This window comes from Ochlerotatus camptorhynchus, unplaced genomic scaffold (genome assembly GCF_037179485.1).
Source record: "Ochlerotatus camptorhynchus isolate MF236.1 unplaced genomic scaffold, CSIRO-AGI_Acam_v1.1 ptg000228l, whole genome shotgun sequence".
NCBI lineage: Eukaryota > Metazoa > Arthropoda > Insecta > Diptera > Culicidae > Ochlerotatus > Ochlerotatus camptorhynchus.
In genome coordinates, this window is record NW_027040718.1 from 1,275,996 (window position 1) to 1,298,569 (window position 22,574).

The window sequence follows — 22,574 nt, forward strand, 5'->3', positions numbered from 1 at the left end:
GAGAAGCCGACTGCTATTTTAGTTACTCATATGGCAACCCCCGCGACGGTAACTGAGCTATGATCAGGGCTGCTAAAATGAGTTTAGCAGCGTACCGTTACGGTTGCTCTAGGGCTGTGTTCCATTTGCTGAATTTTCACTAAAATTTGACAATAGAGCAAGAATAGCGCTGCCGTCGCTGTCGAAACATCTTTTCCTTACATCTAATGATCTAATTGGCAAATCAAAGCTGGCACTCGTGGAGAATAAAAGAACTATGAAAGCACAGACAAACAGACGTAACTCTTTGAAAAACTTGTTCTTGAAAACATAGTATCTCAAAACATATAACCTCAGTAACGACATCTCTCTGGCTTCTCGCGGAAAACAAGCTTGCTCGCTAACTCGTAAACAATATTGCATAAAATTTCTATAGAATATATAGAAACGTCAAAGTGATCCGATGCCAGCGCTGCGGCGAGTAGTTCGCGGAACTGATTATATTCAAATCAACCGTTAAATGCATGAACGAAGATACACAATGAAGAGTTACGTCTGTTTGTCTGTGATGAAAGTAATGATGCTTTCAAAATTTTCCACGGGAAGGTATACGAGTGCTATCTTAAAATGCTTTTATTTTGCAAATGGAGCATTTTATTTAAATCTGGTTGCTGCTATAGTGGTAGAAAAGCTGAAATCTAGGTACATAAATTAAAATCTGAATAGAAATTATTTTGTATATATTATATGTCTATTGCGTAGCCCTTAAGTTTTCTACTAACGTACACGGATCCAAATTTTTTTTATTTAAATCAAATATATATATGTTTATTAAATAAAAATATGAATAGTTCAAAGTAAATTAAAATCATGTTTTCAACAAAAATATGTATGTTTGAATTAAATTCAAAAGCATGTTTATTTCAACAATACATAATCTGGGTAAACAATTTTTAGCGTGTCCTTTTTTTCCTTCTTGTTTGCATTCGGCAAACTCAACTGAAAACGGCCTGCAAGCGGCAAAACCGAAGGAGATGGTCCGGGAACCCACGCACCCACCCGGAAGTACGTCCGACAAAACCGGTGGAACCCCACAATATCAACGTAACTCCGTCGTTTCTGATATCAATCCCCATATCCTCCTCACCCCCACCCGACGTCGAAAGAAAACAGATAATCCCCCAACACCAAACGTAGAAAGAGGCCGATATGAGGACCAGCGTCAGAAGCGACAAAACGACGCTAATATCGCCGGTTTTACTGAACTGGAACCCCCGGACACCCACCCCGACGGCCGCTTGGATCTCGGACCCGGATCCAAACACCCACAGACCTTCCTTTATCACAGGAATTGAGATGCCCTGTCTGCAGATTTCCATTTATTTGCTATTAATTTTATATTGTTTTATCCCGCATTCAAATGCTAAGATAATTTCAAAATATTTTTGTTTATTTTAAACATGAAAAGCATTTTTAAAATAAAGATATTTATTTTTGATCACATATAGTTGTCAAATCAAACAAAAATATTAACGTTTATTTTAAACACGAATATTTTTAAAATAAACGTAACATTATTTTTGTTTTAAACATTATTATCAATGGATTCAAACATGGAATACGTTTGAAATCAACCTAGTTTATGTTTGTGGCCAGAGAAAACTGAGTTTACGTTTAAATTTACCTCAAATATTTTTGTTTCGATGGTAATTTTTTCTGCGTGTAGCATCAACCAGATTTTATTAAAATAATTTGTTCGCAAAGCAAATACATTTTAAGATTGCATTCGTATACCTCACCGTGTAAAATTTCGAAACCATCATCACTTTCATAGTTCTTCTTAAAAATACTCAGAGGGAGAGATAGGCGGAGAAAACAAAATACAAATTCGGCAGCAGGGATTTGTTCCTAAATTATCTTGCAACCCTTGCTAGAAGCTAGCATTTCAAATGACTTTTATTTTTGATTCGATTTACGTGCAAATAAATGCAATCATTGCAATATTTTGCACATTTCTAGGTGCCATTCATTAACCAACGAAGATCAATTAATCAATAGAGCTAGAATATTGTTTTTGGTTCCAAAAACTAGTTGAATTTGAGAAGCACACAAAACTTAAAGGTGATTGAATTTCTGTTCGATTGCAATACTCTCAAATTTATTCTAGAAAGAATAAGAAATTCTCGGAAAAATTCTAATTGGAATGTTCGATTGGCTCAGATTTTGACAGTTCATTTGGCTCAAAACATTATCTCCACCCATCTCTCCCTCTGAGTATTTCTAGTTGCCGGCACCGGTGGTGTAGTGGTAAGCGTGACTGCTATCTATCACCCCGATGGGTCTGGGTTCAATCCCAGTCGAGGTCGGTGGGCTTTTTCTGAGGCATACAAATCTCTGGTCACGTCTTCCTTCGGAAGGGAAGTAAAGTCGTTGGTCCCGGCCCATGTGTGTTGAATGGGTGCGGTATCCTATGCAGGTGTGGAAGCTGCGTTCCTGCACATTCGATTGCCGTCAATGGATGGCAATCGATGTCCGTCGGTGATTGGCACTAGATTACGGAACAGAGACCGACGTTAAATAAAGGAAAGAGTATTTCTAGTTCTTCTATTCTACACGAGTGCCAACTTTGATATGCCAATAGAGACACAACTGTCAAAGCGAGAAAAAACTATGCAGTTTGACAGTTCTGTACCCGGTATTATTGAACATCGGAACAAAGAGAACACCAGCGCTATTCTTGCTCTATAGACCTTTTTTACGTTTAATTGTCTTTCTCTATCTAGCACACAGGGATAAATGGATGATTTGTTTTCCCACTAATCTGTTTCCCTCTTGCTCGCACTCTCTCAATTTAAATGCTGCATTAGTGTGCGCCGATTAAACGTCAAAAATCTCTATAGAGAGCTGCACCGTCGGGATCACAAACGAAGTGATAGACGACTTACTGGCGAAGAAATCCATTTAAATAATGTGGTTCACTGTAATATAATTTTCTTGGAAGCTTGAGCCATCATCCACCAGATGGGTTAGTTTTTTTGTTTTGATTTGAACAAAGTTGATTTTGTGTACAATGATTCTTTGACAGTGTGCAAAGAGTGCGTATCATTTTGTCATTTTTTTATGCATTTCAGTTTTGAGTAGAGTGAGATAGAACCAAAATATTCTAGTACATTTGGTGAAAATGCTAGTTCAATCCAATAGTAGCAACAATCAATACGAAACTAACGATTTTAACTTTAGTAGTCTATTGGTCCCAAGCAAACGATTAACGTACCCTATTCTAGTTGAAATTCTATTACTACACTATGTTTGTTTTGATTCGCTATGAAAGTTTGACAGATAACATCAGGGGTGTGTGGATTCATGCAGAACATGCAGGGGTGAGTGAAATAGCTTGGGACTGCTTGGGACCGTTGTTCTGGTACTGAGTGAGCCAAAAATAATAATGATTTTCTTCGGGACCCAGTGGTCTTAGAGTTACCTCTATGGTAGTGCCATAGAGGTAACTCTAAGACTAGAAGGTCCCGAAATAACGTGCTCAACTTTTTGGCTCGGCTCTGGTACTCTCTTCGGTCCCAAGCTAATCGATTCACCCCTCGAAACATATGAAAATCCACTAACCCCTAATTTTATCTGTCAAACTTTCATAGCGAATCAAAACAAACATTGTGTAGTACTAGAATTTTGACTAGAATGGAGTACGTTAATCGTTTGCTTGGGACCAATAGGCTAGTCAAGTAGTAAGCCAATTTAAAATCGTTAGTTTCGTATTGATTGTTAGTAGCGCTGCGCTCGAGCGAAGGTGGAAGCAACGCATTGAAAAATGAGCAAATACCCAAACCTTTCTTCTGAGGAAGGAACCTTTGCTATCCAATTCGTTCGAAGCATTTACCTTTGAGCGGCAGATGACGCAATTGTGCCTGTCTCATACCGGTTAGTTTCCACCCCCTACTGTGTCTGTCGCTTGGATTCCGGCAAAGTTGCCAGTCTTCTTGATATGTTGTCTTCGCTAAAACCAGGGTGCCTATAGGTTGAGCTTCGCACTGACAAAAAATTCGGAACTGGTTCCAACCACGATAATAAACAAATTCACTATAAGACAGCCTCTACGTCGCACAAATTATGGAGCATACTCGGGAGCATACGGTGTGATTTGCGGACTGCCCTAATAAACAAATACCATAAATGAACGATAACCCAAATGGTACAACTATTCCACAACACACGTCGTTAAGCAAAATAACCATACAAATTTTATTAGGGTGCAGAGAATATTCAACAGAGTTGCATCTGTTTTCGACTTTCATCTCTCCCGTGATGCGCTTCGTCTTGTTTTCTTGTTGTCCAATGAATATTACAAAATTGCCCACAACTCAAATTACCTCAAGATTGGAAACCCTAGAACCCGATTCGGTTATCGTGTATAATGAGTCACACCAAGAGTGAAGCCAACCCTAATAAAGAAATACCATAAACGAACGATAACCCAAACTGTCGAACTGTTCCACAAATGGTTTGGATGATACCCCAAATACGTCGTTAAGCAAAATAACCATACGAATTTTATTAGGGAAGTCTACCTAATGAACTGTCAAACCGGCTACCTATCGTGCAAAGTAAACAAACATTACGATGCTATGAAAGGTTCACGAAAGGTATTGCAATAAAATATAAAATATAATCGAAGAAAAGATCATAAACACGCAGTGCCCGCATAAACAATAACCATAAGAAGCGCCTAACCACCAATTCGGGATATCATCCCAACATTATTTGGTATGGTCGTACCATCTATGACATCGTAAGTTTATGGTACTCTTTTATTAGGGTGAGCATTAAATTATCATGGCATACGTTTGGTAATGATCAGTAATGAGAATTTCTACTATTTTTTGTTAAGATAATTTGACAAAATCACTGATATAATGATTTACTACAGTCGCTATTTTTTTTTTCTCGCCAGAAGTTATTTGAAGTTGATGTTGCCAAGTGAAAATAAAAGGAATCTTTCGAAAACCGTGATGCGAGTTCAACTGTTTTTCTCTTGGCGTGACTCATTATACACCGACTCTAATCGTGTCCATCAATCGTCGCAAACGGAGAACCAGCTGCAGGGTCAATTCGCTGCTGCCGACGTACAATAGGTCCAGCTGATTTCTGATGGATGAAACAAACATAAAACCAACGCAATCAGCATCATTCCCTCGATACTTTGGCACCACTTAGAAGCAGTTTCTTACTGAAAAGCACCCGCACACAAGTGGCCTCTGGTTTGATCTAGCATGTTCAGTTTCTATGATTTTTGCGCGTTCATTACCGCTGGGAGGTAAAATTAATACTTTGACAATTCCATCCTAGATGATGGTGGTGATTTCTTTTTTGTTTGTTTTCACAACCATTCAAATTTTGAATTATATTAAATTAAAGAAAACGAAAGTGTTAACGGTATCGAGTGGACTGTAAATTTTGGGGGTTCGGTTTCTACGAACAATCAATAGTCAATCTAATAAAAAGCGTCTCGATTCTCATGACTATGGAGCACAACTAACTTTATTCGGTCAAACAAAAGAACAGAAAAGGACTGTGTGTTGTAATTGAATTGTTATCGCACAGGGTGTGCCAAAGTCTTGCGGTTGGGGAGCGCAGTAGGGATGCGCAAATCATCGAACATGCTCCCCGGCGTTGAAATGCCGATTTCAAGTCTCATGGACAAATGGCAGCAAACAGACCTCCGTCACAGCACGCTTGAACTCTCCTCCATTTGCTGTTTTCACCGTAACGACACGTGTCACGCTATCCTGTCCGGGGTGCACGGCTGAAATCCTTCCTAGTGGCCACTGCAGCGGCGGTGCGTTCTGGTCCACAAGCAATACTAGCGAACCCTCTTTGATTTCGTTCGTTTTCAGCCACTTGGATCGAGTCTGGAGTTCCGGCAGGTATTCCGCTGTCCATCGTTTCCAGAAGTGCTGCAGCATGGTCTGCACGAGCTGCCACCTTGATAAAGTGTTCTCCTTCAAATGCAAGTACGACGGTTCAGCAATGGCTTGCATCTCGCGGCCTACCAAGAAGTGAGCAGGTGTTATAGCTGTGTAGTCGTTTGGGTCATCCGAGCTAGGCGCCAAGGGTCGAGAGTTTAATACAGCTTCGATTTGAGTCAGCGTAGTATACAGCTCCTCGAAAGTCAATTTCCGGTCACCGACAATACGCTTGAGATGATGTTTCACTTGTTTAACGCCAGCTTCCCAAATTCCACCGAAGTGTGGACTTCGCGGTGGGATAAAGGACCATTCGATTCCCTTGTTGGTACAGTACCTCACGATCTTTCCTGTAGAACATTGGTTCTGGAACAGTAGCCACAGCTCATGCAACTCGGTCTTGGCTCCGACAAAGTTTGTTGCATTGTCAGAGCGCATTGTTTTCGGATACCCACGTCGGCTGTGGAATCGTCTCAAAGCAGCAAGAAACGCGGCCGTCGTCAAGTCGGAGACTAATTCCAGATGTATGGCATGGGTTTGCATACACACAAAGAGACTCACGTAGGCCTTGGTAATATAGGGCTTACGAGCAGTAGACGATGACTTAAGCCAAAAAGGCCCAGCGTAGTCCACACCAGTGTCCGAAAAGGCTGGAGCAGGTCGGATACGATATGATGGCAAGTCACCCATCATCTGAGTTGTCTTCAACGGATTTGCTCTAAAGCACACCATACAATTTCGAATCACCTTGCGAATTGTATTTTTCACGTTCAATGGCCAGAATCGTTGTCGTACGATGGCAAGTAGACCTTTCTGCCCGATGTGAAGGTTCTCTAGATGTAGGTGTCGGACGAGTGCTTCCGTGATCGGGTGCTTTGCTGGCAGCAACATCTGGTGTCGACTATCGTATGGTATGAACGCTCGCTTGATTCGACCTCCGACTCGTAACACGCCGTCTTCCGGGTCCAAAAACGCTTTCAATCCGTTGAGTCGATGCTTTGCGTCCGTGCCGCTCATCAGGGCGAGAATCTCTGGTTGAAACGTTTCGTGTTGAACCAACCGTACAATCACTATTGTTGCCCGCTTTATTTCTTCAGCAGTGAGCGGGCCCTTTAACAACTCCTTCTTCCTGGATATGATGAACATCGCAAAGCGTACCAGGTAGGCTGTGCTACGCACAACCTTCGTGAAATCGCTAATCTTGTCAAACATTGGCATTCTTTTGGTGAGAGCAGTCACAGCCAGTACTACGCCAGCACGCATTTCCGGTAACTCTTCATCCGGAATAGCTACTACATCTGTCATCTCTACAACAGAACCGTTGAATGTGGGTGGGCCAGTCCACCACATCTTAGACTCGAGTAATTTTTTCGGCCGCTCTCCTCGGGATATAAGGTCGGCCGGATTCTCGTCCGTAGGAATATATTTCCAGCTGCAATTCGGGGTAAGTTTTTGTATTTCACTTACACGATTCGAAACGTAGGTATGTAAGACGTTCGGTGGTTTGCTGATCCACGCTAACACTATTTTTGAATCACTCCACAGATTCGTCGACGCGAAGTCTAATTCCGTAGCGTCCTGCAACTTCACAGTCAGCTTGGCGAGTAACAAGGCCGCCAACAGTTCAGCACGAGGAGTCGTGACAGCCTTAGTTTTCGCCCTCTTCATCGGTAGAATGCGGGATTTACTGCAAACCAGTTTCATCTGAGCGGATCCGTCTGGAAAAACTGCTCGTGTATAGAGGCACGCTCCGTACGCCACGTCGGAGGCGTCCGCAAATCCATGCAGCTCAAGCTTGAACGCACCATTCCAGGAAATCCACCTTGGCATTCGCACCTTGTTAAGGACGGCTATTTCTGTGCGAAAATTTAGCCACTTGGATCTCACTTCAGAAGGGACTGGCTCGTCCCAATCAATCTGCATTTCGCCAACCCCTCGCAGAATCAGCTTTGCAGTTGTAATCACGGGGCCGAAGAAGCCCAGCGGATCGAAAATCTTGGCCAGCTGGCTTAGAAGCTTGCGACGAGTCACTTCATCCAAAACGTCGTATTCCGGAACCGATACAGAAAACCAATCGTCGACCGGATCCCAGGTCATGCCAAGAGTCTTCACGATCGACTTCGAATTTTCGTTAGATACTACGAACGAGTTTCCTCGTAGCTCTTCAGAAACACCTTTCACAATATCGGGGTGGTTGGCACACCACTTATGAGCGCCAAAGCATCCCTTCGCCAGCAGATCCGACACTTCTCGTTGGAGCTTGCATGCTTCAGCTAGCGTATCGGCACCTGTTAGGATGTCGTCCATGTACGTCCCTTTTTCGACGATATTTGCGGCTTCCGGAAATTCCTCCTTGTGATCAACTGCAGTTTGCTTGAGCGCCATCGTTGCTTGGAACGGTGATGATGCCAGGCATACGTAACCGTCTGCAGCTCTCGGACGGTCAGGATGTCATCTTTGTTGTACCTCCAAAAAATGCGTAGGTACCTTGTATCTAACCAATGTACGCCAACTTGACGAAACATTTTTGGAATGTCCAGCGTAAAGACGAACTGGAATCCTCGGAAACGAAGCAAAATCGCGATGAGATCACTCTGAACACTTGGTCCAGTCATCAGTATATCGTTGATCGATACACCCGAGGACGTTCTAGCCGACCCATCAAATACAACTCTTGATTTGGTCGTCGTACTGGTGGGTCTCAGCACACAGTGGTGTGGCAAATAGTACACCGATCCTGGTTCCTCCGTTGTCTCCTAAATCTCTCGCATGTGCCCGAGTTGTTCGTACTCTCGGATGAACAGCGAGTACTGCTCCTTTAATTCTGGTTGCTTGTCTAGCTTCCGCTCCAGGTGCAGAAAGCGTTTCAGCGCCATTTCACGTGAATCTCCTAGTTCGTGCTTGCGTTCGTTAAAGGGGTGACGTACAATGTACCGCCCTTCCTCATTTCGTAGGTGTGTGCGACGGAAATGTTCGACACACTTCTCTTCATCTGCTGTAGCGGATGGGCGAATTTCATCACAAGCCTCCACCCTGTAGAAGCTCTTCAGCAGATCGATGATCGGGTCGTCGTCAGTTGTTTGACAGAAAGTACGCGCAACGACAGGTGCATCGCTCGTGATTATTCCTCCAGCAATCCATCCCAGCTTCGTGTTTCGTAGTATTGGAAGATTCGAACCAAGTTCGATTTGGCCATCCTCCATCAGGTTCCAGAAGTATTCAGCGCCGATTAACATATCGACACGTCCTCGATTGTTGAACGTCGGATCGGCCAGCACCTGCTCGCTCGAGATGGGCCACTCCGAAACATCGAATGATTTCACCGGCAGATCACCAGTGATTCGTGGGGTAACCAGTAGATCTAGGTCAGTAGTGAAGTCAGCGTGACAAGACCTAATCGTGGTGCGCAGCATACGGCAAATCCTAGTTTTCTTGTCGTTCAGACCGCTAACCGTGAAGTTAGCAGGTACCATTTTCAGTGAGAGTAGGTTCACAAATCGTTCTGTCACAAAATTCATTTGCGAAGCGGAATCCAGAAGCACACGACATGGATATGGAGTGCTGCACAAGCCGTTGACCAAAACAACGGCAGTAGAAAGCAGGGTCTGCTTCTCGGAATTCTCAGCACACAGGGTTGTTGACGTTCCTGCTGTAGTGCTGGTCATCAGGTTTCCAGCTGGTTTTACGACTGGCGTGGAAGAATCAGTCGTATTTGAGGAAGTGGAGCTGTTCACGTTTTTAAATGCGTCTTCAACGTGGAGCGTAGTGTGATGTTTCTTGCCACATTCCCGACAAGAACGTGACGATGCACATGCACTGGTTCGGTGGCCTCTCCCTAAGCAGTTGAAGCAGGCGCCGCACCTTTTTAGCACTTCGTATTTCTCACTGACACTTTTGTTTTTGTAGGCCTCGCACTTCCAAAGTTCATGGCTTGCCTTACACACTGGACATTTGTATTCAAACTTGTCATTCTTCATATCACTTGTCACTAGCGTATGGCTCCTAGCCATCGCTTTCGGTTTAGCACTCTCCGTCAACGGCTTCATACTCGCGTCGAGCTTTTCGTAAATTCGACACTGCTCTTGCAGAAAGTCTATCATTGCAGCGTACGTCGATAGCACATTCTTCTTCTGACGGGCTTCCCAGGCCACCCGGAGCCTTTTATCCATCTTCGCTGCGATAAGATTCACCAGCATCTGTTCTCCGAGTCCATCCACCGGTAAGTTCTGATGCCGCAAGCCCTCCACGTTCTTGGTGCTGCTGTCGATCAATTTCCTCATGTTCGCTGCGTTCTCCTGGCTAACCTTCGGCAGGTTGAATAGATTTTCAACGTGTTTGTCAACAACGACACGTTTATCTTCGTACCGCTGTGTAAGCAACATCCATGCGGCATCATAATCATTATTATTTATCAAATCTTCGTCGATGATGCCAGCTGCTTGCCCGACAAGACTGTTTCGCAGATGGAACAGTTTCAATGCTGGTTCCTCCTGCTGGTAGCGGTTCATCACGGTGGTAAACAAAGACTTGAACGAATACCACTTTTCGTAAGAGCCGTCGAATGTCGGCAAGGGCACTTGTAGCGGTGGGAGATACGGATGGATTGGAAACGGTGGAACTGGATTCGGATGTCCGACCGGGAGAATCAGATCAGTTTCTGTTTTCGTCACCGCCTCGATCAACATACACAATTGAACGGAAACGTCGTTGTATAGCGACTCGAATTCGATGTAGCTCTCGGTTTCTTCTTCTTGGCGGTCTTCAGAGAGTGGTAGTACATAAATCTGATTCTGAATACTATTGCACTCGTTATAACAGTTCTCTACAGTCTTTTTGTGGAACTGAAGAAAATGAATGTTTCTAATGTTCGGATTCGGTTGATCCGCACTGTACTGCAAAGCAGTGTTAACACGGGCCAGTTTGCCATGAACTGCCACTCTCTGATTGACTAGCCCCTTGAGCTGCTCTTCCATCCTTTTATTTTCTTCTTTCTTTTTCTTCTCCACTTTTTGTTCAGCAACAGGTGTAGCTGGCTGTACAGGCGTTCTCGGTGTCTTTGGTGGCATCTTCTTTTTCACTCGCGCACACAACTAAACCGCCATTTGCAAAAAATCCCGCTTTAGCTGTACGAATTTTTAGAAAAGGGCACTAATGCACTTGAAAACGCCTTAGCGTCGGAAACGTTTCGGAACGGATCAGATAGGAATTCTTCTTTCACTTTTCACATGTAGCGACCGCTTTGAGCCAAGCTGCTAGCGCGTCACTAACACCGGTTCGACGGCAGTACAAAACCGATGCTCGGATCGAAATTCCTCACTAGAAATCACGTACTTTATTCACGTAAACCGCGTCGAAATCCACCGGTTTCTCAGGATCCGGCTCGAAGGACCACTTTGTTAACGGTATCGAGTGGACTGTAAATTTTGGGGGTTCGGTTTCTACGAACAATCAATAGTCAATCTAATAAAAAGCGTCTCGATTCTCATGACTATGGAGCACAACTAACTTTATTCGGTCAAACAAAAGAACAGAAAAGGACTGTGTGTTGTAATTGAATTGTTATCGCACAGGGTGTGCCAAAGTCTTGCGGTTGGGGAGCGCAGTGGGGATGCGCAAATCATCGAACAGAAAGAAATCCAAGATATAAAATTTGTGCAAAAGGGCGCAATTGAAAACCGAAAAAAAATTAGGCGCTGTCAGTGGGGCCAAATTGACAGTTTGTCAAACAAAAGGTACAAAAACGAAAGGGCGTAATCAAAATTGATGAATATAAAGGGCAAAATCTAATTTTAAGGATTTTTAACATTAAAAACACAAAATAAAAATCTTCTCACTTCTATGAAGCGATTAACAAAGGTCAACTCAAGCTGAACGGTGCTAATAATAGACCTGCACTGCTTACTGATTTAAAATAAATCAATTTTTTCGCTTCGAAAACTTTGACAGCGTTTTTCACAGCTTGACATCATTGTTAGTTTCGCCCTTTTGAAATGTTGATGCCGAATATGTTTTTTTTTTATGTTATGACCATGCTTGAATGTATTTTTTTATTATAGTTGATAAAGTTAACGTCAGTAGGACTCAAGGACGTAGCCAGGTTTCGAGCTAGAGAGGGGCGAAAAAAAAATTCTATGGAAAATTTGGCCAAATGTCATTTCACCGAAAGCCTTTATGATGCTGGGTTTGGGGGGGGCCCTCTGGCTAAGCCATCCACCCTGTTGATGTAAAAAAAAAAACAATAAAACAATATAGGCTCGGACCAACGCCTTTACTTTTTTTTCGAAAGAAGGCGTGGTCAGAGGTTTTTCGTCTCAAAAAGTTTCAATTAACTCGACTTGGATTGTGGTGTAAGGCATTCAAGTGCACTACTCAACTACTCAACAACTCAACCACCTCCTATTTCCTGTTAAGACAAATTATGAAAAAAAAGTATCGAAAACAAACCTTAAATTCTTTCATTTATGTTTTAATTATAGAGGTACTTATAACAATCGTTTCTTAAAATAAAACTTAGTAGGTTAACGTTAATAAAAATCTGCAGCCGGACTAAAGCGTCTGTCGTTTCCGCTTCTTCCTGTCGTCTTCGTTTTCATTCTTATTCGTCCGTTTAGCCGGAGCAACCTGAGAATCAAACGAACTATCCTTTTCCTCAGCATCGTCTCCCCCAGCAGTGCCAGCATCAACAGCAGCTCCATCCAACGGCACAGGATCGTGACTGTGATTAAATCTATTTCTCGCCATTGATTCAAAATCGCCCTCCATCGTGATGATGGCTTTGCAATTACAGCTCTGCCGAGAAGCACACCGCCAGCAACTGACTCCGGTCTTGGATATCGTTATACAATTGTACAGATACCCGTCGTCCAACTTCAACTGATACGCGTGGTCCGACCGTTTGAAGAATGTGTACTCTCGGGTGTTGTCCTGATCGGTGTCTTTGATCTGACCGCCTTCTTGATTGGATCGATCAATGAACATGTCCTTCAACGTTGGTACGTGGCAGTGGTTGACGCCGCTTACCGAAATTTGCCTGCAGTTCGTACTGAGATGAACTTTCCCACGGCACGCGTACTGTGGCGATAGATGGCACTTCCAAACGGAGAAGCTACCCTGTATCGTGTCCAGCTCGTAGGTGAACTCATTGAACCGGATTAGGCACGTCGCATTGTCCGTTGAGGGCAGCACTTCAAAGTTGCGCTCCGAATCAGGCTTCCTCAGCTGTTTGTGAAGTGTCAGAATCAGCTTCAGCGCTGCCAATGAATTTTTCTTAGGTCTTTTCGATTTCTTTGCTTCGGCTGAGTCCTTCGGATCGGGGTTGAGTAATTCTTCGAAATCTTCGTTGGGCATATTTCGGGTTTCAGATTGTGGAGTGCTTTCATCCACTTCAGTGTCCCCCTCATCGTCGAGGGGTTCGTCTTCAGAAAGCGATTTATCACCCCTTCGCCGCAATTTGCCAGTCAACGGGTCCAGATATTCAGCTTCGTCATCGTCATCATCTGCCACAATATCTTCCAATATTGCTTTTCTATATTCTTTTCGCTTCAAATCTCCCCTCTTGCATAACTCCCCAGTGGATGGATCTAGCACCATCTCCTCGTCGTCGGAACCATCTTCTCTAAGTTCTGCTCTCTTCTTCAACTCGCCAGTGAAGCTATCTAACAACATCTCGCTATTTGGACGATGATCATCTTCTGCATCACTGTCAGGCTTTGAGGTTGGCAAATTTGGACCAAATGATGGTTCATCGGATTTAGCGTTATCTTCTTGTTCCGGGATAGTTTGTTTGGTCGAATCAACTGTCTTGTTTTGATCACTGGAGCTCGTTTCGTCAACGTCAGCTGGTGTCTGCTGCGGCAATTGCTGCTGGCTACTGCTACTGGACTTCGATTCATCTGCCGTTTTGGAGTTACCAGCTTCAACCAACGTTCCCTCATCAACCAAATTAATGACGGTCACTTCCGGTTCGTGGTCGTGGGGTATTGAACCCTGTTCTTGGGCAATGGTAAACTTTTCATCAGTTTCAAGTACATTGTTGCACGTGGTACACTTCCATCTGGAAAGAGAAGATGTGTTGTACAAAGGATATTGTATTAATGTTTGATAAATATTGATTTTCGGCATGGAAATTATAATAATTCTTTAAAAAAATCTTATTCAGTATGTTTAAACGGTTTAAACGTCTTTGATATAATCTTGAAAAAGTTGTAAGCGTGCAATCGAAGATGCATAACAAGAAGATGGGCAACTCTATCAGAATACAAGGGACAAATACAGGAGCGCTGCGCTTGAGCAAGGTTAGAACCACCACAAAAAATGAGCAAATACGCAAACCTCTATTTCGTGTTTGACATATTTGTTATCAAATTCATTCAGAGCTTTTACCTTTGAACGGTAGAGGGCGGGATTATACAATGTCTGTTTCTGAGTTGTAACCGAAGACAGGCCACTCTGATGCTTTTTTATATAAATAATGTTTGTCAAGCGCCAGCTATCAATTAAAGGTAAACACATGAAAAACTACTTACCTAAATCCAGGATCGACAACATTTCTAAATTCGTACTCGTAGTTGGCAAAGTACAGCGTCGGCAAAGACTGGTCAACCTTTCGGATCTTGAAGTTGAACATTTTACGCATCGCCAAATTCATCATCCGGCCCTCCTGCTCTTCAATATCATTAATCTGCAGCGTTTGACCGGGCAAATTTTTCACATTGGCAGCACCGGTATCGCTCGTGAGCATCTGATACCTTCCGCGATTATCATCGTTGATAATAGGTTTCGGAACCTTGTGATTGTGGGAACCAATCTTGTTCCAGAAGCGGCAGTTATTTGAATGCGTTTCCAGAATGGCCATACAGTTAACCTGTTCCCTTAGCATGCAGTCCCAGTAAACCCGACGACGATTGTGCCATTTGATTTTATACAGATGGCCCTCGTGACTCAGCATCTGTTCGGTTTTCTGCAGCTTGACCAGTTGAACCGTTTTCGAGTGGGTCTTCTTGTCGGATCGGTTCAATGAAGGATCTGAAGAAGCTTGCGGTTGCAAGGAAGCCGTTTGCTCTGGCACAGGGGAGCCAGCTATTTGTTTTGCAGGTTTTTCGGTACTGGTTCTTGTGCTGACCAAGGTTTCCGCATTAGCGCTATTTTCGCTGTCGATGTTAGTTTTCTGGCTAGTTGAAGATCGATTCTCTGTTTCTTCTTTTTCATCATCATCATAATCATCATCATCATCGCCATCATCACTTTGTACGTTTTGATGTGGCTCAATCGCCACCGCAATGGGATCTTCCGCAGGAGATTGCTCCTGATCAAGTCCATCGGGTTCTATATATTTCTCTGTATCCACAATTGTCGTTTCTAATGGAGCCAAGGGTTCATTAGTCTTCGTTTTCTTTATGGTGGTGTTATTCTTAAGCTGAAATTAGAAAAAAAAACATACCATTGAGTGACCGATCAAGAATACCATAATGTCCTTCGAAAAGTACCTCGCCAACTTCGTTGAACCTCTTTTGTGCGCCGGAAGATCGACCGTACATTCTAGTAGTTTTAGCTCTATTTAAAGAAACGGTCAGCAAATCGTCACTTATCGCTGCAGTGCCAGATGCTTTAGCCACGGTGGATTTACCGTCATGTCCAGGCTTTATGAACCGAGACTGACCAGTTTGAGTAGTGTGAACCACCCGTGGATTTCCGGTCCATATCGTAGTGGAGCCTCGGGAAAGAATTACCTTACGTACCACTTGCGTTTTGCCGTTCGGAAGTACTCGGGTGGAATATTGGTTTCCGACGATTCTCTGTTCCAAATCCGCATCGATGGGAACAATCGGTGGAATGTCTTCATCATCTTGAAGATCGTTTAGGCAATCCTAGGGGAAGGTTGGAAGGAAAGATCAAATGTTCGTTTAGTAAATCGTTTCGCTTGAAAGCATGGATTCTAATGATGTGCGAAGGTTTATTTTCTTTACTTATTCAAAAGAAAGTCAGGAGGATTGCTAAAGTAAGCAAGCTGTTGCTGAAGGTTGCCATGAACGTTTCCGGTATAGGAGGAGGAGGAGGATCCGTACGTCGCATTTGAGCACCGATAAAACTACGTTCGCACGACTATGGATGAGCAGATGCTGGAACACGAAAGTGTCAAGCTACGATTCCAAACTTCGATGGCGATTACGTCAACTGACCAAAGCTCAAGGTCATATTCCAGGTTTTAATGGACAACTCAGGAAACCCGGACGGCATCACACTGTATCATCTGAACAAGGCTCTGGAGTTGCTGCAGCAATTGCTCTGAATACCAAGGTAATCAGCGAAGAAAATGGGGGAGCGCCGTTTGGCATGAAGTCGTTCGACATAACTATGTCAACGTTTTCTTCCAGATGCGAAAAAACAACATAAATAATACTGTGCACTTCCACTGCAGGTGTGGTTTCCGAAGCGAGTCTGACCCCCGTGATCTTGGTGAAGCAGGCGGTTGACCGTTTCAAGAACCCTTTGCTTCCCCCGGTGAAGCTACTGAATGTCCAAAAACTGAGCTCAGCATCCGTCAGCGAGGTTAAACAGAGTTTTACCCTCACAGACTCGTTTCGTGTGACCTTTTCTATTTCAGCTCTTCCTCACTACATCGAGGAGGGAAAACTTCGATTGCCTGTGCGCTTGCCGATTGCCCCGGATCATGAACTGCCAAAACTGTAAGCAGTTGGGACACATGGTCTCCCACTGAGGCAGTAAGACACGCTGTTCTAAATACGGGGAGAAGCCTGTGCAACTACTGCACTAAAATGCGTGTACTGCAAAGGAACTCCTCCTCTGATGTAGAGTGGCTGGCTTGGACAGTGGCGAAAAATACGCGTGCGGTTCACGAGGGTGACAACTATGGAATGATCTTTATTCAGTTTTAGATTCGTAGCAGAGAGGTAGCAAAGTAGTGTGCGTGTCAGTGTGTGTTACATTGGGCCGTATGAATAAAAAGAGTTTACTTTACTTTCCCGTGCTTTTCTTACGGGAAAAGTAAAGTAAACGCTTTTATTCATACGACCTATTGAGTGTGGATAACTGGGATAAATCAGATAAAATATAAATGTTGCACTCAAAGAAATTGTGTGGTTTAAATTGACAACGGTGCCACACGGTTGTGTAGCCCGTCACTTCTCCTCAACGTTGTCAGTTGGATGTCTCCGATGGCAGATCGGTGCCTCTCCAGCTTGATTGGGTCCAACGGCTTCGTCATGAGGTCCGCCTCCATGCGCTCGGTTGGCATGTAGCGAAGTTCGATGATTTTTTGCTGTTGGAGGTCTTTGGGGTAGGCGTACTTGGTATCAATGTGTTAAGAACGCCGTTCAAGACGCTCCGACTCGAAGATCTTTATGCACGATTGATTGTCTTCCCAAACGATGATTGGATTGGGCGGGGCTTGCTTTATGTCGTTGAGCAACTTCCGGTACCACATGAGCTGCTGACAACCATCCGCCAGCGCGACGAATTCTGCCTCCGTCGAGGACAGGGCGACACACGACTGTTTTCCTGTTCCCCAGTCGACGAGACCACCGCCGAACTTCAGGAGGAACCCGGAATGTGATTTCCTATCACCTTCTTCGCGTGCCCATTCGGCGTCCACAAAGCATTCCGTTTCACCAGATCTGGAACCCAGCTGCAAACGATGATTCTTCGTGGCCTTGAGGTAGCGGAGAACCCTTTTTGCTTCGGTCCAATCTCGGTTGGTCGGGTGGGTGACTTTTCTTCCAAACAGGGATACGACCACGCAGATATCCGGCCGTGTGTTCACCGCAACGTAGCGCAAACTTCCTGCCTTCTCGCCTTGTGCCGCACCACCTGCCCGTTTTCGTCTTCCTTCTTCTTATACGTCCACTTGCGCGGTCTGCCAGACCGCCGCCTTTGACTGCGTCGGAGTAGCTTTGACATGTTTCGTTACACCGGTGACGTCGCTGAATCGTTGAGGCGGGACACCCTTCGTTGGACTCGTGGATCGCCCCGGTTCTCCGAGGTGTGGAAACTCCATGTCACTGAATCCCTCAAAATCACCGTCCGATTGATTCGTTTCTTCATCCGCTGTATCGTAGCATTCAGGATCTTCCGCTTCAGGCTCTTCTTCCTGACGAGCCTCGGGTTCAATTTCGGGTTGAGCTTCAGGTTCGACTTCGGGTTGAGCCTCCGGTTCGACTGGTCGATTCTGTAGACGACCTATATCAAAGAGAACTTCATCGCCTTTCTTACCTTTGATGGATGCGTCCGTCGAAACGTCCGTTGGATACTTCTTCACGTTGTCTTCAACGAACTTGGCATCCCGGCTAATGTAGATTTTTCACGTGGTTCTGTCCAGGAAGTGATAAACTTTATGCTCCGAGGAGTAACCCACGTGGTGCTGTGGTGTCCAGTTTCTTCCTCTTTACCTTTGGGATGTGAACCCAAGCACTGCAGCCGAAAATCTTGAGGTGATCGACCTTCGGTTTCGCACTGGTCCAAAGCTCAAATGGTGTGACGTCGAGAAGCTTCGTTGGCAGAATGTTTTGCAAGTAGACTGCTGTGGTCAGCGCTTCTGCCCAGTAGCCATTACCGTCTCTTTAAACTGTTCCCCTGGTAGAGGAGAATTAAGGTCATTCGAGACGGCTCTGTCCAGTAGCGTTGCTCTAACTGTGCATCGAAAAGCATGCATTGTACCATTTCGATGAGCGATCGGTTTTTCTGCTCCGCGATGCCGTTTTTCTGGGGGCTATAACCGGCGGTGTACTGCGCCGATATTCCCTCTCGCTTGTAGAACGCACGTAACCGCTTACTGCTGTACTCGCCGCCCTGATCAGAGCGGATAGCCTTCGGCTTTTGGTCAAAAAATGTCTTGGTGTAGGCAACGTACTCCTCGATTTTTGTGGCGACTTCGGACTTCTCTTTCAATAGATAGAGGACGCAAAATCGGCTGTGGTCGTCGATCATGGTCATAAAGTACCCGTAACCGCCGTAACCGATGGCACCTCAACCGGGCAGCAGACGTCGGTGTGCATCAGTTCCATTGGTGCTTTCGATCTGAAATGAGATTCACTTGGAAAAGGGATGCGTGGCGTCTTACCCTGCAAACAGCATTCACACTTTTCGTCGATGCTGCACCGGTGGAGCGTCAGACCGTCCACTAGTTCGTCCCTCGCCAAATGCCATGTCATGCGCGATGCCAAACTTACAGGCAGTCCTTGTTATGGTGGCCGCTTGCCACCATTACGACGTCTTCCGGTTGCTTTATTTCGTATAGCCCTGCTTTAAACGCGCCACGGCGATGGTGGCGTCTCTACGAAGAATCCGCCAGCCGGTCGCGTCGAAGACAACTTTTTTTTTTGAACGAGAGCCGGAACGGAAAGCAGGTTCATCGAGAGGGTGGGGGCGTAGACCGCAAAGCTGATGTCCATTCCACGACGATACCCATGCTCATCGGTGCACTCGACGACGCAGCAACCTTCACCGCGCACCTCCGCTTGTTTTCCGTCCGCCAGGTTGACGAACTTAACTTTGCTTTCACGTAATTCCCGGAAAAGCTTCCGATCCATTACGGTGTACCGTGTAGCACCGGAATCGACGACCCACGGCTTGACAGCTTCACCATCCGGTGCTCTTCCTGCAGCTAGCGCGAACGAAATTGTTTCCTTCTTGCTGGTGGCTTTTCCTTGTTGAGGTTCCTTTTCCGAATCACGAGCGAACTTGCGACACTTCTTTTGTTCATGCCCCAGCTTTCGACAATAGTGGCATTCAATTATCTTCTTCTTCTTCTTGCTGTCATGGCCGACCCGCAGCGCCGAGCTCGATTCAGCACCCTGTCGCTTTGCTGCCTCGTCCAGGAGCTTCCTTTTGACTAGCTCCAGCGTGAGGTCGACATCCGACCAGTTTTCGAGGGCGGTTGCGGTTCTCAAAATCATCGCGACAGTAAGATTCTCCGCGAGTTCCTGTTCGGTGTTTGCCAAACGCGAAAATAACTCCTCCATCTCGAATAAATGCTCCGCCATGTCGTCGCCGTCGGTAAAGCGCTTGTCGCAAATGCGTTTTAGCTGCGACACTTTTGACGTCAGGCTCGTCTTTTGGTGGTGGTTTTGCAACGCCGTCCAGGCGTCTTTGGCCGTTCGTGTCGCGCGGATCAGCTCGTGCTGATTATCTTCAATAAGTAGGCCGATAGTGGCCCTCGCCTTGGCGTCTCCCGCGTTCCATGTCGCGTCGGCTTCATCTTCAGGCTTCACGCTTCACTTCGATTTCTGGACGAACATACCACGAACATACTAGCACCCCAAAATGGTGAGGACCACAGGGGAAAGAGCGTCCAACATAGCTCTGGTCTTCACAAGCTCCTACCTCACGCTTCCACGTGTCGGATGATGACAGCCAGTATATGCCCATATATGTGCTGGTAGCGGGGTGTGGACAATGTCATCACGATTAACTCATATCGTGATGATAGCAAGGCTGAGGAGGTGCGAATCGTCGAGCGTCTGTCCACCAGGAGGTGCGGCTCGAACAGCGTCTGTCTGGGATCCAGCAGCTGAAAAATAAATGCTGTATTGTGTCAGCTAAATCCAAGATGGCAGCCCCATCTACACAATAACCCGAGCGTCTGTCCACCAGGAGGTGCGGCTCAAACAGCGTCTATCTCGCATCCAGCGGCTGAAACAAGAAATGTTGAATCGTGTCAACTAAACCTAAGATGGCAGCCTCATCAACACGATGTAGGTATCGCGACCCTGGTACGGTAGCATACTGAATTATAAAAGTACTCATAAAAATGAAGTAAGAAGAAGAAAAAACGAACGGAATTTTCGGCAACTGACCCAACGGCAACGAAATAAGGACAATGAATGGAAACTCGGTTCTTGGAATGTCAGAACATTAAATGAAGCTGGACGAGTGGGCCTTCTGGCCCGTGAACTGCAAAAGGTGAATGTGAGTGTGGCTGCTATTCAAGAAGTACGGTGGCTTAAATCTGGAGAACGTGAATTCAGGGCGGTAGATCCTATCGCCAACACATCGTTCAAATACCATATATACTACAGCGGTGGCGATAGAGCAGAACACGGAGTTGGTTTCGTAGTGATTGGGAAATAGATGAAGCGGGTTATGCGGTGGAAACCGGTTAGCGAGCGCATCTGCGTTTTGAGGATTCGTGGCAAATTCTTCAATTACAGCCTGATCAACATCTACGCACCGACTAACGATAAATCCGATGACGTGAAGGACGCGTTTTATGAAAGCCTGGATAAAACCTATGATGAGTGCCCTAAACACGACGTGAAGATTGTCATCGGAGATGCAAACGCGCAGGTCGGAAGAGAGGAATTCTTTAGCCCAATCATTGGAACAGAGAGCCTTCACTCTGCAACGAATGATAATGGCCTGAAACTGATAAACTTCGATGCTGCTCGTGATATGGCCATCAGTAGCACGTACTTTGCACGCAAGGATATCCGAAAGCACACCTGGAGACACCCTAATGGCGAAACTTGCTCCCAGATCAACCACGTGTTGGTGGATGGTCGGCATTTCTCGGATGTCGTAGATGTCAGGACCTTCAGGGGTCTTAATATCGACTCGGATCACTACCTCGTTGTCGCGAAAATTCGAGCGCGTCTATCGACCGTTACAAGTTCGAGAAACCGGAGATCTATGCGTTTCAACATCCAGCGTTTGACAGTAGATGGTGTTGCTGCAAAGTACCACCAGAAGCTGAATGAGCGGATAGCGGAAATCAACGTGAACGACAATCTCAACAATCTGTGGGAAGCTGTCCACGGAGCGGTGAGCACAACAGCACGAGAGGTGATAGGTACAGCTCAGAGGCGCCCCCGGAACGGGTGGTTTGACGAGGAGTGCCAGCGAGTGACAGAGGAGAAGAACGTCGCCAGAAGCCGAATGTTGGTGTCTTGTACCCGTCAGAACAGAGAGCGGTACAGGGTAGCAAGGTCAGCCGAGAAACGAACCCATCGCAGAAAAAAAAGGCAGTACGAGGAACGCGTTATTGCTGAGGCGCAAGAAAGTATGGAGCAGAATGATATGCGAAGGTTTTACGCAACTGTCAATGGAGTAAGACAGCGCCGTCCCCCGCCATGTGCTATAACCGTGAAGGTAATCTGCTGACAGATAAAACGATGGTGGCTGTCAGGAGGAAGGAGTACTTCGATACGTTGCTGAACGGAGAGAACGAGAGAGCATCTACAAACAGAACACACATCGACGACGATGGTCAAGCTGTGGAACCACCAACGCTAGAAGAGGTGAAAAAGGCGATACGAGAGCTAAAAAACAGTAAGGCTGCGGGGAATGAAGAGCTCCCGGCCGAATTTCTCAAACACGGAAGTGAGCAGCTGCACCAGATGATCCACCGTATACTGCTCAAGATATGGGAGGGAGGAAGAATTGCCCGCTAGTTGGTTGGATGGTCTCGTTTGTCCCCTCTACAAAAAGGGACACAGACTGGAGTGCGCCAATTACAGAGGAATCACGCTTCTGAATTCGGCGTACAAAATATTATCACGTGTTCTGTTCAACAGATTGATACCGCTTGAGGAATCCTTCGTCGGCGAATACCAGGCTGGTTTTCGTGAGGGTCGATCAACGACGGATCAAATGTTTACCCTGCGTCAA

General features: G+C 45.4%; 3 protein-coding genes across 3 annotated transcripts in view; all 3 read right to left on the reverse strand.

Annotated features, from left to right (window-relative positions):
• Positions 1 to 5,675: 5,675 nt before the first annotated feature.
• On the reverse strand, positions 5,676 to 8,339 carry LOC135704012 (uncharacterized). Its single transcript, XM_065225376.1, has one exon. The coding sequence runs from the start codon at positions 8,337 to 8,339 to the stop codon at positions 5,676 to 5,678; it is 2,664 nt and encodes an 887-aa protein (XP_065081448.1).
• Positions 8,340 to 8,710: 371 nt separating this feature from the next.
• LOC135704013 (uncharacterized) lies at positions 8,711 to 10,927 on the reverse strand. Its single transcript, XM_065225377.1, has one exon. It carries the CDS (start codon positions 10,925 to 10,927, stop codon positions 8,711 to 8,713), a length of 2,217 nt encoding a protein of 738 aa, XP_065081449.1.
• Positions 10,928 to 12,431: 1,504 nt separating this feature from the next.
• Positions 12,432 to 22,574, reverse strand: part of LOC135703982 (uncharacterized) — a 32,654-nt gene continuing 22,511 nt past the window's right edge. The window contains exons 6-8 of the mRNA XM_065225337.1: positions 15,440 to 15,820; positions 14,480 to 15,369; positions 12,432 to 14,007 (exon numbers count right to left, since the gene is read on the reverse strand). Of these exons, the coding sequence (XP_065081409.1) occupies positions 12,501 to 14,007; positions 14,480 to 15,369; positions 15,440 to 15,820 (2,778 nt within the window). The 3' untranslated portion in view covers positions 12,432 to 12,500. The remainder of the gene's footprint in view (positions 14,008 to 14,479; positions 15,370 to 15,439; positions 15,821 to 22,574) is intronic.

Coding starts and splice junctions, on each gene's coding strand:
- LOC135704013 (XM_065225377.1), bottom strand. CDS start 10,927: ATGGAAGAGCAGCTCAAGGGGCTAGTCAATCAGAGAGTGGCAGTTCAT.
- LOC135704012 (XM_065225376.1), bottom strand. CDS start 8,339: ATGGCGCTCAAGCAAACTGCAGTTGATCACAAGGAGGAATTTCCGGAA.